The 18,151-nt window shown below is 45.1% G+C and overlaps 1 protein-coding gene across 1 annotated transcript in view; it reads right to left on the bottom strand.

Annotated features, from left to right (window-relative positions):
* WWC3 (WWC family member 3) overlaps window positions 1–18,151 on the bottom strand; it is a 128,584-nt gene that overhangs the window by 38,619 nt on the left and 71,814 nt on the right. Inside the window, exons 6-8 of the mRNA XM_025372786.1 lie at window positions 15,110–15,239; window positions 11,346–11,495; window positions 7,367–7,440 (exon numbers count right to left, since the gene is read on the bottom strand). Of these exons, the coding sequence (XP_025228571.1) occupies window positions 7,367–7,440; window positions 11,346–11,495; window positions 15,110–15,239 (354 nt within the window). The remainder of the gene's footprint in view (window positions 1–7,366; window positions 7,441–11,345; window positions 11,496–15,109; window positions 15,240–18,151) is intronic.

The following is an 18,151-nucleotide window of genomic DNA, read 5'->3' as shown; positions in this document are numbered from 1 at the left end:
AAACCAGCGTCCATTCTACTCAACTCTTTTATGTCAGAAGTTTGAGAAGTCTAAATCTAGAATATCTGGGATAAGAAAGGTCTACTAATAGACCAATATCTCACCCTGTCCTCAGATTCCCAGCCCTGACATCTTCTCCCTTTACAACAGACAGATCTTCAGAGAGCAACTTCATCAAATAAAAAGCAGCAAGTCTACAGGCTTCCTCACATTGACCAGAATAGGGAAGACAGAGCCGCAGTGGCAAAGATGCTTTTCTTTATTTCTCACAACTGTGCCCCACCCCTAAAACCCAGATACGAAGTCATTTGAGAAATGAAGAAAAAATCCAAGTGATTGATCAAATTCAACTGGAATCATAACACTATACTGATCCCCGACAACGGATGAACAGCAGGACTGATCCTGGCAACAAAAACTAAGAGGCAGAGAAACTGGATGGACCGAATGTTTTGTTCCTATCTGGACTGAGAGTGTTTCTATGGTAACAGCTACAGTTTGTGCACAGATCTGGAACAAGTGCTCTTAAGTTAAAAATAAGGAGCCATCTGCGTCATCGGGATTGCTTCAAGAAGACTTGCTCTTTCAACTTCACTTTTAAAATTTCTGACATTTTTAAATCAGTAATGTGAATATTCCTATCATTAGGACTGCCTCGGGAATCTGAAGAGGCATTCCTGAGGCAAAGTGCAAGCAGTCCTTTTGGTACACTTCACAGGACCCACAGTTAAAAACACAAAACTGGTCATCATGACAGTGGTCGTTTGGCCAGAGAATTCTCTAGAAATCATACCACCCACTCAGAATTATGAGTTCCACTTCCACAAACTTCCTTTAAATCCGAATATATATGAAATCCAGCTGGGTGGGGTGGCTCACACCTGTAATACCAGTACTTTCGGAGGCTGAGGCGGGTGGATCACTTGAGGTCAGGGAGTTCGAGACCAGCCTTGGCCAACATGGTGAAACCCTGTCTCTACTAAAAATACAAAAATTAGCCTGGTGTGGTGGCACGTGCCTGTAATCCCAGCTACTCAGGAGGCTGAGGCACAAGAATTGCTAGAACCCAGGAGACGGAGGTTGTAGTGAGTCAAGATCGCGCCACTACACTCCAGCCTGGGTGACAGAGCGAGATCCTGTCTCAAAAAAAAAAAAAAGAAAGAAAGAAAGAAAAAAAAAGGGAAAAAAAATCTGAATATATATATGAAATCCCTCATTGTCCAGAATTCGGCAGTTTTGACAATTTCCCACATCTTAAAAACAATCTCAAATACATATGTGCAAGGAAAGACCTCCAAAATGCCTGAGGCATAAACTTCACCATTCAGAAGTGGCAAAGCACAGGAGGTTCTGCAGAGGATATACATGATGGTTCACTTTGTGTATCAACTTGCCTGGGCTATCACTTGCCCAGATAGCTGGTAAAACATTATCTCTGAGTGTGTCTGGGAAGGAATTTCTGGAAGAGATAAGCATGTGAATCAGTGGACTGAGCAAAGAAGGTCCACCCTCACCAATGTGGGTGGGCACCATCCAATTCATTGAGGGACCGAATAGAGCAAAAGGGTGGAGGAAGGGTGAATTCTGTCTCTTCTTGAGCTGGAACATCCACCTTCTGCCCTCAGACACCAAAGCTCCTGGTTCTCAGGCCTTCAGACTCTGGGACTTACACCATGACCACCCACCCACCCACCCACTTCAAACCCCACCCCACCCCCAGTTCTCAGGCCTTCAGTCTTGGACTGAATTACACCACTGGCTTTCCTGGGTCTCTGGCTTGCAGATAGTGGGACTTCCTGGCCTCCATAATTGTGTGAGCCAATTCCTATAATAAAACAATCTCTATCCCTTCTCCTCCCTACCCCCACTGTTGCTAGTTCTGTTTCTCCGCAGAACCCTAATGCAGTAGGGAAGCTAAGCTTTCAGGGTGAAATGATTTTAGGAATGAGAGCTGGGAGATTAATGTCCAAGGGCGAAGTAGCAGAACGAAAAGACAACACTGAATAGTGGCACTAATATAATAGAAGTTCACCTGGGCAAGAGAAAAGGGCACATGGTGTCCCTTACGCTTGGAATGAGGGGGCTGGGAAAAACACATTATTCTTTGCTAACACTGCCACTAAGAGCAACGTGTTCTTTTTCATGCTTTGGTGGGTTGATGGGTGTACATGATGCCTTCCTGCTCATGGCACACCACTTCTCCAGGGGACAATCACAGGGATGTCAGGGACATTGTGTCCCAGCCTGATCAAGGGGGCCGAGGAAGAGACCATGGACAGGACCTCAAAGCCACCATGCTTTGCCTGTGGTGCTCAGCACCTGGCTTCTGGAATGTTAATGTTTGTTCTACAAGAATGAGTTCTTGCCAGAGAACCACTTGCCACTGCTCTCTCCCCAGGTCTATATCGTTCTACTCATGTGCCTCACTTAGAGTCAGTTCAACAGAACACTCTGAAAATGCCATCGTAATGAAATCGCTGATCTGGTGCTGGGGAGACCTGATAACATCAACCCTTCCTAGTCTTCCGTCTGTCTACAGGAATGGGGCAGAGGGGAACCAAGGCTGTCCTGACAATGCTACAAGGTATGTAAAGTCTAGGGCCTTGCCCGGGCTGCTGAGGGTTATGTGACCTACAGCTGAGTAGTTCACACGGCAGGCATGCACTTACTGGTCAAGCCTTAGCTATAGGAACCAATGTGGAATGACTGGAGGCAGAAACAATCACGCCAAGGGGACTGGAGACGTGCACTGCCGCATCAGGAAACCACAGCCTGGAGGGAGCTGCAATCAATGACTCAGCGAACTGCAATCTCCGCTGCAGACTCCACCGACAAGAACACTTCATGGATGTTTCTAAGCAGCTTCAAGGCCACTGAAAACACCAAACTCATGGTCAAAACCAAGATCTGCCTTTCAAATGACCCTCCACTTTACTGTGAGCCTCTGGAAAACCCTGTTGAGGGCCATCCTCCTCCTCTAATTTCAGGGAGAGCATCATCTCTGTCACACTTTCCCCAGGCCAGTCCAATTTAAGAAAGGGGATGTGCTGACAGCAGGAATTTAGGACTGCCAGCTTGTTATTTTGCCAAGTAAAGACTTTGGAAAAAACCAATTCACATCAACGATCATCATTAGTTCATTAAGAGAAAGATGTTTTAACAGAAAAAAATATATATAAAAATATGTATATTAAATACATACTATAAATATATGATAAATATGTATTAAATATATATTAAACATATATATTAAATATATTATATATGTGTGTATATATATGTATCTCTGAGAATGAGATAGTTCTTTGAATGGAAAACAGCAAGTCGGCTTTAGGAAAACCTGCCACTGGCCCTCCTTTTGCCCGTGCACTGTGGACCAAAGACACCTCAGGCTGGGCTTGGGAAGCAGAGGCCTGCCCGTCAGCCAATGGCACCACTCCTTTTTCGTTCCTTCACAGCCGCTGGGCCTGTGGAGACAAGTGTCTTCTCAGGTGTACTTCCTCCTCTTGTCTCCTCCAGCCCTAGCCATCCTCTTTCGGACCTTTTACTACACCCCTCTGGCCAGTCTCATCCTCGCCAGGCCTTTGACAGGACTTCCTCAGGCTCAGTCCTGGCATCTCCTCCTTTCTCCCTGTGTTCCATCTCCCAAGGTGAGCCCAGCTGCTCGATGACTTCGTCTCTATGCCATCTGGGTTCCTCCAATGGCCCTCTCCACATACCACCATCTGAATGGCTCACACGTAACCTTCCCAACTCAAAGGTCCCAGCATGCCCAGCAATTCTGACCCCTCTTCAGGGCATCGTGGCCCCCATGCCGTGGCCTCCCTCCCTGCTCACGCATCCTCCGTTCCAGCCTGGCTGGCCTTTGCTCTACAATTCCAGGCCAGTCCAGCTGCTGCAGACTGATACCTCATCCCCACTCCTGACTTCCACTCTTACCTGAGAAAGCCCATCCCCAATTGGTGGGCGACTGGAATCCCAGCACTCCTTCAGGGCCCACCTCCAATGCCACTTTCTCCTACCCCCAAGGAGAGGACTGATTATGGAGTTCAAAGGCTAGTAGCTCTTTTGAATGTCCATGAAGGCCCAGAACTGTGAGTCTAGCTCGGTGTGTTGATGTATCACACCTTGAACATAGTCCTTGAAAGGGAGAGACAGTTCCCTGCCTACCTTAGATCCCTAAAGGCACCCATATCTTGAAGCCCTTTCCCTTTTCAAGTCAAGGCGAGAGACCCCAAGGCTCACACCTGGATGGAGGTTTCAGGAAGGGACCCAGGAGCAGAGCAGTTGGCCTGGAGCTGACCTGGCCCCAGGACTGCCCTGGCTTGCCCAGTCCCAGGGGCAAAGGCCAAACGGCAAATGCAACCACACGGGACCCTCATTTACTCATTCAATAAATATTCACCGAGTATGTAGCTGCTGGGCTTACAGCAGTGACCTACAATCCCTGCACTCATGAGGGTTATTTACATTTTCACAGGGAGAGACAGGCAGTAAGAAAGTAAACACTGGTTAGGTAATAACATTTGCTCAGCCAATCAGGGGGACAGGGGTGAAGACAGGGTGGTGCGATTTTATTCAGGATGGTCAAGGAAACCTCTCTAACAAGGTGATCAAAAGGAGAGCAGAGGTCATGTAAAAATTTGGAGAAAATCCACCCCATTCCAGGCAAAGAAGACAGAACAGGCCAAGGGCGCTGTATGAGTTTGTTCTTTTCTGCCCCAAATTATCACAGCTTAATGGCTTAAAGCAACACCTATTATTCCCTTACAGTTCTGGAGGGCAGAAGTCGAAAATGGGTCTACAGGGCTGCGTTCCTTCTGGAGGCTCCAGGGGAAAATCTGTTTCTTTGCACCTTCCAGCTTCTAGGAGCTGCCCGTGCTCCTTGGCTCCTGGCCCCACACTATTCTGACCTCTGCTTCCAACCTCACATCTCCTTCTCTGCTGCTGACCGTCCTGTCTCTCTCTTATGGGGACCCTTATGATGACACTGGGCCCACCTGGACCATATAGGCTCATTTCCCCATCATCTCAGGATCCCTAATCTAATCATATCCACAAAGTCCCTTTTGCCATGGAAAGCCACATCTTTACAGGCTGTGGAGATCACGATGCAGACACCTTGAGGGACCATCATTCTGCCAGCTGCACATGCTAGCTCAGGAGTTGGCTCGGTGGGACTGAGGCCCGGTGGGAGGCCCGAGGGGCTGCTCAGTGCAGGCGTGCTTGAACATCGAGGGGTCGACTGGCTGGAGCAGGGTGAGTGGGGAGCGGGCTGATGCCTGTGAGTCAGCAGGCCACCTGCTCCTGTGGGCCCCTTGTTGTCCACACATTGTGGAGATTCAGGAGCAAGACAGGAAGAAGCCCCAGGGCAAGGTTTCCGGACCTTGGCACTGTGGCCATGCTGGGCCAGGTAAGCCTTTGAAGCGGGGGCCATCCTGTGCACAACAGGATGTCGAGCGGCTTCCCTGGCCCCTGCCCACTAGATGCCAGCAGCACCTGCCCTAGAGTTAGGACACCTAAACATGTCTGCAAACACTGCTGGAGGTCTCCTGGAGGGTGAAGACCTTGCTCCCTGTGTGGAGCCCCACTATGCTAGTGGGAAAAGGACAGGTAGCACCTGTGCAGACCCACCCAGGTGGAGTTTAAAAGACATCTCTGGTTTTTAAATGCTCCAACACAGCCCACAGAGGCATTTCTGAGATGCCGCTATGGTCACTGAAGGCTGGACCTTCCTCTGTAGCTGCGGTGCATTTCCTAACAAGGTTCTGGCCATCTTGAAATAATATGGTATTTTTTTCAAAAGAACTGATGAAGTATCATGCCTGCCCCCTGGATAATTTTCTTAAATACTCAACTTTTCACCCAAATGTATTATCCCAACATTTAGAAGGTTACTCACCGTATACTGGCACCATCTCTAGAAAACAAATAAATCACTTGCTATGTTTGGTAAATGTCACAGCCAAACACATAACAATCATGTTCTTAAGTGTAGCAACAATCTATTTGCTGAGTTTAATCCAGCACAGCAAATTCCAGCGCCCACACTCTGCAGTTCCACCAGCAACAGGCAAGAGCAGAGAAATATTCAGAAGAGACCATCGCTCCTCACAAACTCGGGCAGACTAAAGAGAAGGAATGCATGATAAATGAAGAATGCCACCACAGAGACAACCGGTATTGGCAAATGAACTTGGCACTGTTCTGTGGGGAAATTTAAAGTCCACCACGAGTCCATCCTAAAAAGCCAAGAGGCACTGGTTAGAAAACCTCCTAGAAAACAGAAGGTCCGTGTCCGTGTCCGTTTAAGTTGGCCCTGGAGCACTGAATCATATGATGTGCTTTTGTTACTATTTTTACATTTTTTAAAAAGCCAACAAAGTAGCTTTCCAGACATCCATGAATGGTACAGTGTGCTGAGCAGGCCTAACTGTTTAGCTTCCAGAAAGAACTCCCTTACCCCACCCTACATTCTTCTATTCTGCTCTCCCCGCCCCCCATGATAATATTTCATTTGTGACTCAAGAAACTTTTTTTAAAAAGATATGCTTGATACTTTTCTGAAGCACTTATTTGGAAATAATTTGGTTTTAAGACTCTTTCCAGAAGGCACAAACGAGAGAAAGTCTCTAAAAAGAGAATACAAAAGCCAGAGAGGATAAGAATATTGAAAACAGGAGTCCTGCGCAGGTGAGGAGATGTGTGGCGCCCTGAAATACTATACCATGCGAGGGTTTGGAAGCCTCTCAGCTTTGTCCATGTCTGAGGATGAAGACTGGGAGGGAGGGAGGGAAGTGAGGAAAGAGAAACACAAGCACACAAAGTGAGTCAAGCCGCAATTTGCAGGAGGCCAACGGTTTGTGACACAGGACAACATACATGGAATGAAATCAATTAGGTACTGCTCACCTGTTGACCTAATGCTTATTGAATGTCTTATAACCAAGATACATGGCTTTGCCCATTAGCCTATGGAGTTAGAAGCCACACATATCAAAGATCAAGTGGTTTCACTTACGATACCCTCCAGAACTGATGCTTGGTCTACCGGAAGGAGGGAAGGGAAGGAGGGGTAAAGGTTCTGAACTACCAGGGATGATGAAGCCAAAAAAGTTTCTATTCTTAGGGAATCACGTCTGTATCACTGTTTGCAATACTGCAAATTTCACATTTTAAATGCACTTGAAATGTTGTCATATGTATGTATTAAGCTACATATAAATGAAGATCCTTGACTTGATATTCTATCAAACGCTGTTCTCCGATCAGACGTGGACAATCACACGCAGGAACTCTGCCACGCCTCCTTCCACAGGAGAAAGTAAGTAAGCAGAAGGCGAGGTTGGATAAAAGCGCTTCTTACCTCTTTCTGGCTTCTTCATACTGCCAATTAAGTCTGACTCGGTCTACAAGTCTTGTTTTATCATCAAAGACGAACTTTCCGGAACAGAAGAGAGAGAGAAAAAAGAAAGGAAACGCATATTAAAAACATATTTCCAAAACAGCAACTTCACTTAAACTTTCGACAGCAATGAGAAATACTCTTAATCTCTTTCACTTTCAATCTGTGCAAGGTCTGGAAGGAAACACCAAATAACCCTTTGCGGCCGCCCCTGGCTGGGGAGCGGGGAGGGGGAAGGGAAGACTCTTGCTTGCCTAAACTGGTAGGGTTTTTTGTTTTTTTACAGCAGCAGCACATCTATCTATTCTGTAATTCCAAACAACAACCACAATTTAGGTTTTAAAAGAAGTAGGAAATTACTTAGAAAAAGTTGATACAAAGGCAAAAACCAGTCATCCCATTTTGTGCAGTCCATTCTCTAATTCCTCAGTAAACATAATGATGTTCTACTCAGAAGCCCCATGGTCTGAGGCAGCTGGACTCGCTGTGTGAGGTATGGGCTGGTGGACGCCTTCTGATGCTACGAGGCGTGCTAAAGAACCAAGGGCAAAAGGAAAGCAAGCAAGGTCTCAAAAAGCCACAACTCGGGGAATAGCAATATAGAGTTAGCCTCTAAATGCAGTGCTCCATGACGAGTAGATGTACTTAAATATTTTCGTACCAGTTACATTGACGGCAACAAAATCCTACACAAAACAAAAAAAAGACATGTATAGGAAGTAACTGTAGTACATTTTGGTTAATTCCTCATTCCTGCAAATATTCATACAACTCCAGTTTCAATAAATCGGCTCCATCTGTTGATCTGACCTTACTAGACCACATATTATGACCACCAAGTCTTTGTTTTTGAAATAACTTCCCATCAACAAGTATCTGAAAATATTCAACTTGAATGATTAGCAATGAATTTATCGATACGAATTTTGATCTATGTTGATGAAAAATTTCTTTGCAAATTTATTGCCTTGAATGGCAAGATGAAAAAGTGCCTTACAAGGGACTGAGCATTCTCCAACCAGAATGACAATTGTTCATGGTTTCTTTTTTTGAGACAGGGTCTCACACTATTGCCCAGACTAGAGTGCAGAGGCGCAATCACAGCTCACTGCAGCCTCAACCCCTTGGGCTCAAGCAATCCTCCTGCCTCAGCCTCCCAAGTGGCTGGGACTACAGGCATGAGCCACCACACCTGCCTAATTTTTGGTTTGTAGAGACGGGGTTTCACCATGTTGCCCAGGCTGGTCTTTAACTCACGGGCTCAAGCAATCTGGCCAACTATGGCCACCTCAGCCTCCCAAAGTGCTAAGATTACCAGCATGAGCCACCATGCCTGGCCACAATTATACATGTTTAAATGGCCTCATCCAATGCTCCTCTCCAGCTTCCTCAGTATAAATGTATTTAAGTGGCAGTGCCACAGCTCCAAAAACTGTCCACAGTGGAGATGACGACTTGCCATTTCAGTCCCCTCTTTATTAGTGACCTCACAACCAACTCTTCATCAGGATCTATAAACATCATCTCTCAAACCTCTTCTCAAAGCTGTATGCACCACTCTCTAAGCTTTGTTTCTGTACTCTTGAGAATTAAATAGACATTTTAGTGAAAAGAAAGGACAGCCAAATGGATCCAAGAGACTCCTGCTTCAGAGCTCCTATGCAGCCCTACAGCGTGTGCAACCCTGTGGCTGCAAATCTCCAGTCTCAAAAAGCACGTCTGATATACAGCAATACCCACCCCACAAAACAGACTCAACACAAGCTCAAAGTGAAGTAGGCAGACTTCTAAGATGGCCCCCAATGACCTCCACTCCTGGGATTCTCCCCATGTGAAATTCCCTCCTTTTGAGAATAAACTGGGTCTACAACTTGACTCTAACCAATAGAACACAGCAAAGGTGATGGGAAGTCATTTCTGTGAATAGGTTACAAAAGACTGTGACTTCCACCTTGCTAGTGGACTCTCTCAGCTGGCACACTTTGACGAAGCAGACTGCCGTGCTGGAGCGGCCCACGTGGCAAGGAATTGAAGCCCTCAGTCCAGCAACTTGTGAGGAACTGAATCCTGCCAACAATCGCATGAGCTTAACAGTGGCTCCTCCCCCAGGTGAGATTTTGGATGAGACCACAGCCCTGGCTGACACCTTGATTGCAGGTTCCTGAGAAACCATGGAGCAGAAGACCCAGTCCAGTCTCCTGGACCACATCAAGCATGAGATAATAAAGGAGTGTTGTTGTAAGAGGCTAGGTTTTGGGGAAATCTGTTTTGCAGCAATGGTTAGCTAATACAGTCATAGCCTTTTGATCTATTTTTCTATAATAACACGATGTGGTTTCTTAGAAACTACAGGGGTTTAGGGATGAGAAATGTTTCAAACCCAGACCTGCCTCTCCTCAGCTACAAGACCTTAGGTAACCTGGTATCTCGGTCCCCTGCACATCACACAGGATGGGAACAACTACTTAAACTGAGATAACAGCTATGAAACTGCTGACCCAGGGTCGGCCCCAGTAAACGGCAGGGGCTCATCAACAATGAACAGCGACTGCTCAAGTAGCATAACCAGCCACCACTCCTCAACTGACATTTTTAGAAGGGTTGACCTAAATCACTGGAGAACCTTCTATCTTAACTGTTTCTCTCAAACTAAATTCTAATTCTAACCTTACAATAAGCAGCAATGAATTATTCACGAATTCAATGAGTCCCGTACTTGTTTCCTTCCCTCACTCCAAAATCTTTAGGCAAAAATGCCAAACATTTTTGAATTACAGATTCTCCTCTGTGTGTTACAGATGGTGACCATATTCTTTCATCCAAAGAAGATGCCTAGTCAAAAATGGCCAAGTGTACGTTTGGAACAATGTGGGCAAATTTGAAAATAGGACTGTTCCAGGACACCCAAGACATAAAGGGCCATGATTTCCTACATTATACTCCCCTCAAAGAGACACTAGTTGCCAAGATTTCAAAATATTCATTAGCTAATTATTTAAAACTCAGAGTTCTCCATCAATTGTTTTTTCTCCTTTTGTTGCTTTCCTTTTATTTATTTTATTTCGGTGTAGGGGGGGTGGCACTGTGCATTCCATTGATACCTCATCTTTACTTAATAATCCTTAAAAAAAAGAAGCTCTTTAAACTGCTTTTCCATTTGGTAACAAATTAATGTCAAGCTTCACTCAATGATATTAGAATAGTAGTGCCTTTGAATATCCACTACCCTGTTTCAAATGGTGATCTTCCCAACTTTGCTTCTGTGGCTAACTCAAGGCTTCACTAATTAACAAAGGAGGCATTATGACAGTCTTCCAAGTCTCAAACAAAATGACTTTTAATTCAGTTCAATTTCCTGACATTCTTTCAGAAGAGTAAGAAACAGCAATAAAGTAATACCCAAGGTGGCACAGCTACAAAGCCTTTGGAAATCAGTGGTCTAAGGCAGGAATCAGTACCTATGGCCCCACTGGCTGTTCTGTAAGTGAACATTTGAGCAGCTCGAGGCCCCAACCTTATATGCTTGCAAGGCATCTCTGTCATGGTTGCATGTACACTGCAATGACAGGGTGGGGCGGTTCCAGCAGAACTACCTGCAAAGCCTTAAATAGTGACTATATTTACTATCTGGCCCTTCACAGAAAAACTGTGGGGACCCATGCTCTAAAAAGTCGTATGTCTGTCAAAAGAACAGTGAAACTCAACTCTCACAAGGAGTCTGTCATTTATAAGAGTCCAAATCATAAAGGCAGCAGTGATAAGCAATTCAGTTGTATCACACAGCTGGATGTGAGACACAATACTTTTTCTTCAAACTTAATGGCACAAAAGTGAAGGCATTTCTTAAGTGAACATGGAAAATTACACCAAACCAGTGATGGCAACACTGAAGCAGCCCTTCCCTCTCCCGGTGCATTTCTCCCCCTGGGCGCACATATACCTCCCCGATTATATCGGTCTGGGAGCCAGCATCGCAGAACTGCTGGGGTAGACCAGCATCGCCAGGCACGCCTGCATGGTGAGGGAAGTCCACTAGAGAGTCGGTAACGGAGCAGCTGTTCTTGAAGCTATCAGTCAGCTTGGCCAGGCTCTGGAACAGAATGAGACAAGTTCTTTGAACGGAGATGGCGATGTGTCTCTTTCCTCCAGAAGTGGTCCTCTCATTTGTTTTAGGTCTGCTGCTTTATTTATTACTGAACAGTTGCCCCACCTGACCCCCACGCTCATTAGATTTCACATAAATGTCCTTCATCACAGGCACCTCTAATAAAATTCTTAGTCATTTAAATCACATTGTAACTAAGTTCCCCTGGCAGCATGTGAATAAAATAGAGGACAATTATGGTACCATTTTTACTGGTTCTTAAACCTTTGTGTTTCCTAAAGAAAAAAATAAGTATTTCTATCGAAAATGTAAATGAGTCTGACAGAGATGAATGCTGCCTTCAGATTGTTACAGAGGAAACACAGGGAAGGGGAAAACAGCTCCCAGACAATGTTTACTTTTTTTTTTTTTTTTCAGTTCTTTGTGTTGCTGTTTTAGCTTACGTATTTTCATAAACCTCATTTTTCAGTCATAATTGTACATGGTCAAAAGTAATCTCATATGTATGTTGGTTTGCCAAAAATTAAAGTATGCATTCTGGCACATGAAATCTCTCTGTGTGACAGTTTTAAGCAGAAATCAGAAAATCTGATTTTTTTTTTTTTTTTAAGAGAGGGTCTCACTCTGTCACTCATGCTGGAGGGCAGTGGCACAATCATAGCTCACTGTAGCCTCGACCTCCTGGGCGCAAGTGATCCTCCCACCGCAGCCTCCTGAGTACTTGGGACTACAGGTACGCCACCACACCCAGCTAAACTTTTGTTTGTTTCTTTGTTTGTTTTTGTAGAGACCAGGTCTCACTATGTTGCCTGGGCTTTTCTCAAAGTTCTGGGCTCAAGCAATTCTCCTGCCTCAGCCTCCCAAAGTGCTGGCATTGTAAGCATGAGCCACTGCATCCAGCCAGAAATCAGATTTTTTACCATTTCTTTTAGACTTCTGAATATATTCACTTTCAGCAAATTTTACTAGACACCAGAACCAAAAATGCCCAAGTGCAGTAGAACTCACAAAACTGGCTTGAGATTGAGATAAAGCCTTCTTGGGAGGGGTCAATATTGTTAAGTTCACATAAGAAAGGTAAAATAACTTATTTAACCTGGATAGAAGAGGACTCTGCCCGTGCCTCTTCCTGGAGCTTCTCAGAGTTTGAGAGGCTATGGAGACATCAAAGAAGGCGCTCGGGCCTGAAGCTTCTTCCAGCAATTCTATCTCGCCTCCATGGTGGGAACTCAAGCAAGGCAAATGAGTGGTTGGCCCTGGTGCTGCACAGGGTGGCCTCAGAGAAGCTGGGGCAGGCAGCCCTACTTGGCCTCATGGCATAAAGCCTCTGTGTCTCCACCATGGAACACGACGTGGTTCAGCCTGGGGTGTCGGTGATGGGTAACAAACATGGGGCATCTTGTTTGACGTCAGCTGAGCAGAGACCTCAGTAAATGGTAGCTGTTCTCAGTGCTACCCGTGTGCCAAAAAAAAAAAAAAAAAAATCTAACAATTTACCATTTACTTATCACAACCTAGAGAGGTCATCTGAAAATACAGATTCCTGGGCCCTGCCTCCAGAGATTCTAATTCAGTGAGTCTAGGGTGGGGCCTGGTAATCTGCATCTTAATAAGCACCGTGAGGACTCTCCGAAAGTCCCTCATGGCCTTGAACTTAGAAAGCACTGCCCAGGCAGGGTAGTTTTTTGTGCATCTGTCTCATTTTGCCTATGAGTTTCAGCTTTGCTTGTTCTGTCCTGTGGGTCTTATACTCTACAGAATCTAGACACATGCCAGCAGGCAGTAGGTGCTCACTTAGGGTAGCAGATGAAACATAAAAACTGTAACTGACAGCACTGAATGCATTCCAGCACTTTACGTCATGAGGTCAAGCAGTGCTCCCTGCCTTGTGCAGCACTAGGGCCACCACTCAGATGTCTTGCTTGAGTTCCCCACCACGGAGGCAGATTTTTGTATTTGCAAAAATTCAACTTTTTCTAAAAATAACAGAAACTACAAGAGCTCAAGGGGAAAACAACATAAAGCAATATAAAGCTACAATGATCCCAGCTATATATAATACAAATACACCCACAGAGTAAAATACTACGCAACCATCTCAAGGAAAGAAGCAGGTCTTTGTGTACAGATATGGGGAAAGGTAGGGGATATTGCTGTTAAGTGAGGAAGCTAGTGTGGAACAGTATCACAGTCCTGGCTTTGCGTGAGGGCGGCTAAACACATATTCTCATTTTTGTGTGCCCGTATGAATGTTGGAAGGGTAGGCAAGAAGCTAATAAAGGCAGGTAGGGGCAGTAGGAGGATGGGGCAATAGTGAGACTTTTTATCATAGACCTTTGGAATTATCTTAATTATTGAACAATATAAATGCATCACCCATTGCTGTGGGTTGAATTATGTTCCCCCAGGAGATATGTTCAAGTCCTAACCCCAGGAACCTGTGAGTGTGACCTTATTTGGAAATAGTCTTTACAGATGTAATCTAGTTAAGATGAGGTCATACTGGTTAGGGTGGGCCATTATCCAATGGCTGGTGTCCTTACAGGAACAGGAAATTCAGACACAGAGACAGTCATGTGACCATGAAGGCAGAGATCAGAGTAACGTGTCTACAATCCAAGGAAGCTGGAAGAGGCAAGGAAGGATCCTCCCCTAGAGGCTTCAGAAGTATGACCCTGTCCACAGGATTTCCAATCCCTGACCTTGATTTCAGACTTCTGGCCTCCAAAACTGAGAGACTAAATTTCTGTTGTTCTAAAGCCACGCAGTTTGTGCTACCTTGTTACGGCAACCCCAGAAAACTAAAACAGTCAGCCTCCATATCCGCAGGTTCCACATCTCCAGATTTAACCCACCGCTGATAGAAAATATTCGGAGGGAAAAAAAACAACAACAACAAAAAAAAACACAAAGAAAAAACCAATACAGTGTAACATCAATTTATATAGCATTTACACTGCAGGAGGTATTATAACTAATCTAGAGATGATTTACAGTATATGGGAGGGGCCAAGCGCAGTGGCTCATGCCTGTAATCCCAGCACTTTGGGAGGCCGAGACGGGAGGATCGCTCAAGGCCAGGAGTTTGAGACCAGCCTGGCCAACATGGTGAGACCCTGTCTCTACTAAAAATATAAAAATTAGCCGGGCAAGATGGTGCACACCTGTGGTCCCAGCTACTCTAGAGGCTGAGGTGAGAGGATGGCTTGAGCCTGGGAGGTCAAGGCTACAGTGAGCCATTTTTGTGCCATCGTACTCAAGCCTAGGAACAGAGATCCTGTCTCCAAAACAAAAAAGAAAAGTATACAGGAGGATTGTGCAGATATGCAAATACTACACCATTTTATATAAGGGACTTGAGCATTCAAAGATTTTGTTATCCTGAGGGATGGGGGTGTATCTTGGAACCAATCCCCCAAGGATACAAAGGGATGACTCTATACATACTTAAATACAGTGGGGGGTGCGTATGTGTGTATGCATGTGTGTGTGTATTATATATACATATATGTTATATATACAATAACTATATAACATGTAATACCTAAGTATATTAAAAACATCTTAAAATAAAACACATGAGCAGGCAGGCAGCTTACATGCATCAGGTCCCGTCTCTCCTTCTCGCCTGTGCAAATAGCCTTCTTGATGGTGCGGAGCTCACTCATGATAGCTTGCGCCTCATCCAGTTTGTAGCTGGTGTGAGTACTTGACATCTTCCGATCAATCCTGGTTAAAACAAAAAAATCAATGTTATTTCACATGAGATCCTAGCATTCCATTAAACATACAACTATGAAAACCCGAAAGCTTCACAGAAAGGTGGAAACAGTTAAAAGTAATGTTTTGGCAAAGAAAAAGAAAGACCCCAAGGAAGCATCCCTCCTTCTGGTCGATGCAACACCCTTTGCTCAAGAGCACCCTGGGCAGGTGAAGACTTCCAAGTTGGGATGCCCACATCCTCCGCTAATGATCACGCAACAAGATTGCTTGCTTGAGTAATTTCCCGAGACTGTAAACTCCTCTCTCTGAGAAGAGGACATGTTTTGTTTATCCCCAGGTTAGTGGTCAAAATCTTTGTTAAATAAACATATGAATGAGATCTGTGTACAGGGAGAACATATGGGACACAGCAAGAAGTAGTGAGCTTTCGATAATGGTGCTTTGTACAAAAGCTGGAAACTCTTCTGTCTCCTATAACTCTGATTTCATTCTGGTTCTAATTTATTACTCACTCTTTCTCCTACCAAGTCCTCAATTCTTTCCTTCAATCCAAACACCCATCCAGGGAAAATGGCAACGTCCCTCCCTCCTCCTTCCTCCCCTTCCTCCCACCATTCCTCCAAGCTTCCATCCTCCCAGCCAGCTCCTGTGCACACCAGGCCTAGGTCTGGGGTTGGACGCAGAGCACAGAACAAAACAAGACTTGGTTCTGCCTTCAAAGGGAGGTGGCCTCTGAAGCATGTCCTTTGTCACGTCCCCTACACCTGAGGCTCCAGCCTGGAAAGCCCTAAGGCTAAGGAACTTGAGAAACCTTGGTCCAGAGTGGAATGAATTCCTTCTCTGGAAAGCAACTAGCTTCTTTCAGGTTCCAAGTCTCCCAGTTCACAGGTTCTGGTTCTAACATTTCCCTCCATGTTATCCTAAAAACCTGGATCATTAACTGCCAGCCCCAACTCCCTTGCTTACCACTCACAGAAACCTCTGGCATGCTGGTGGGTGCGAGTGGCACCCAGCTCTGCCACTCACTGGCTGTGGGACCTGGGTGAGTCACCTTCCCTCTTTCCACCTGCTTCCTCCTGTCTCAAATTGGGACACTAAAAATACTTCTCCCATGGGATGGGCATGAAATTTAATGAGAAAATGCAAGGAAAGGGCTTGCTTGGCAGGAGACCTGGCATATGGTGTTTGCGGTGATTGTTATTATCAGGATAACACAGAATCTCCTTACTCATGGGAGAAAAAGTAAGTAACTTGCCAACTCTGGTATTTTATTATCATTAACAAATTCCTTGCCAAATATGTCACAACTCAAGCAAAACTCGGCACCGGAGTCAACCTGAGCTATCAGCATCCATGGCCTAGGAGGAGGGCAAACAACACATGCAGGAAGCCATTGCCTCCCTTTGAATAGGGCTCTGGGGCTCAGCAGCATTGCTGCGATTGCCACCAGCTACAAATAAAGTATTTATAAACACTAGTCCTGAGTCCTGCCCCGAGGAGAGCAGATAGAGGCACACCGTGCATGATGAATAGTGACACTCCTAAATGCTAACGTGGCCTGACCCTGCAGGCACTTCCATAATGGCTATTACAGACTTGTAGGTTTTTCAAATACACATTGCCTTGTCTGTTCCTACCAAGCACAAGTCTTTATTTATACATCTTTATTAAAAGGTACATATATCTTTAACTATAGAGTGCTCCATGCCAAAAGTTAAAGTAAGTGAGCATGAACTAAAGTTTGAGCTGTAGGCATATTTTTCTTTTTATTCTGCTCTCATTAAATCCCTTCTTTCACAAAATAGTTCATTCAAATGATTGAGGTGGTGGAACAGTCTATGTCACCTGAGAGTCCCCGTGATTTTTGGCAATAAAATAGAAAAAGTTCCTAGCACAGTACCAGCATGCCACTTGGTGGCTACTGAAATGTGGGAGCCAATAGCAAGAATGGTGACATTAGGCATATAAACCCATTGTATATTTTCAAAACTCTTTTGTTTGTCCCTCAAAACCAACCCCACTTCCACCAAAACAGTTGGCCTTCTCACTCACTGCTGGTAACTCACTGGGGATATTCACGGAAGGGCTACCTTGTACTTTCTTAGCAGTGACAGCTTCACAACAAAAAAATCAATGTAGTTCACTGAAATTTGCACAGGGGGTGCTGTGTGGCTGAATGGTATGAAGGGTAGGACTAGAACCAGAAGTCTGGAGATAGAATGTGGCCCCAAAACGCAGTTGGTCATCAGAACAAATATAGACTCCGGGAGTCCCTGCTGAAGGTGAACCCCTACAGGTGGAACTAGGAGATTCAATGATCCATCAACCAGGTCCTAGAACCACCAGGTTGGAGGACCCTCTTATCACTCTCTACTTCAGGAGCTCAGGCTGGGGGTAAGGTCCCTTGGAGAGAGCCATTGTCTTTGAGGGATCTCAGAAACACCAAGACACATGATGTAGGAAACGTAAAACAGAAGCAAAGCCCATGTGTTTTTCTATTTCAGATGCTGTGTGGGGAACCAGGAGTCTTGAATGCAAGACAGAAATAAAAGGCCATACATCTCAAAGCACTGAGTCTTATTTTAAAGTAGTTCACCTATTAGGTGACAGGGTCTTGCTGCATGCTTGTCACCTCACTTAACACCCCTCCCCCCCCATGAGATAAGCATAACCTCCTCGGATTTGATGATGATGAAGTTGAAGCTCAAAGCAATTAACTAAATGGCCCAGATGACAAGCGAATATCTGGCAGAGCCAGATTCAAACCCACAGGCTGACTCCAAAGCCTGCCCAGGATCACGAGGTAGGGTGCTGCCCCTTCCTACTGAGCATGACATCTACTGCTCTCAGAGTGGGCAAGGCAGGTCCAGATTTAAAAAAAAAAAAAAAAAAAAAAAAAAAAAAAAAAAAAAAAACAA

This window comes from Theropithecus gelada, chromosome X (assembly GCF_003255815.1).
Source record: "Theropithecus gelada isolate Dixy chromosome X, Tgel_1.0, whole genome shotgun sequence".
In the NCBI taxonomy this organism is placed as follows: domain Eukaryota; kingdom Metazoa; phylum Chordata; class Mammalia; order Primates; family Cercopithecidae; genus Theropithecus; species Theropithecus gelada.
The sequence above is the reverse complement of the archived record's forward strand: the minus strand, read 5'-3'. Positions and strand labels throughout refer to the sequence as shown.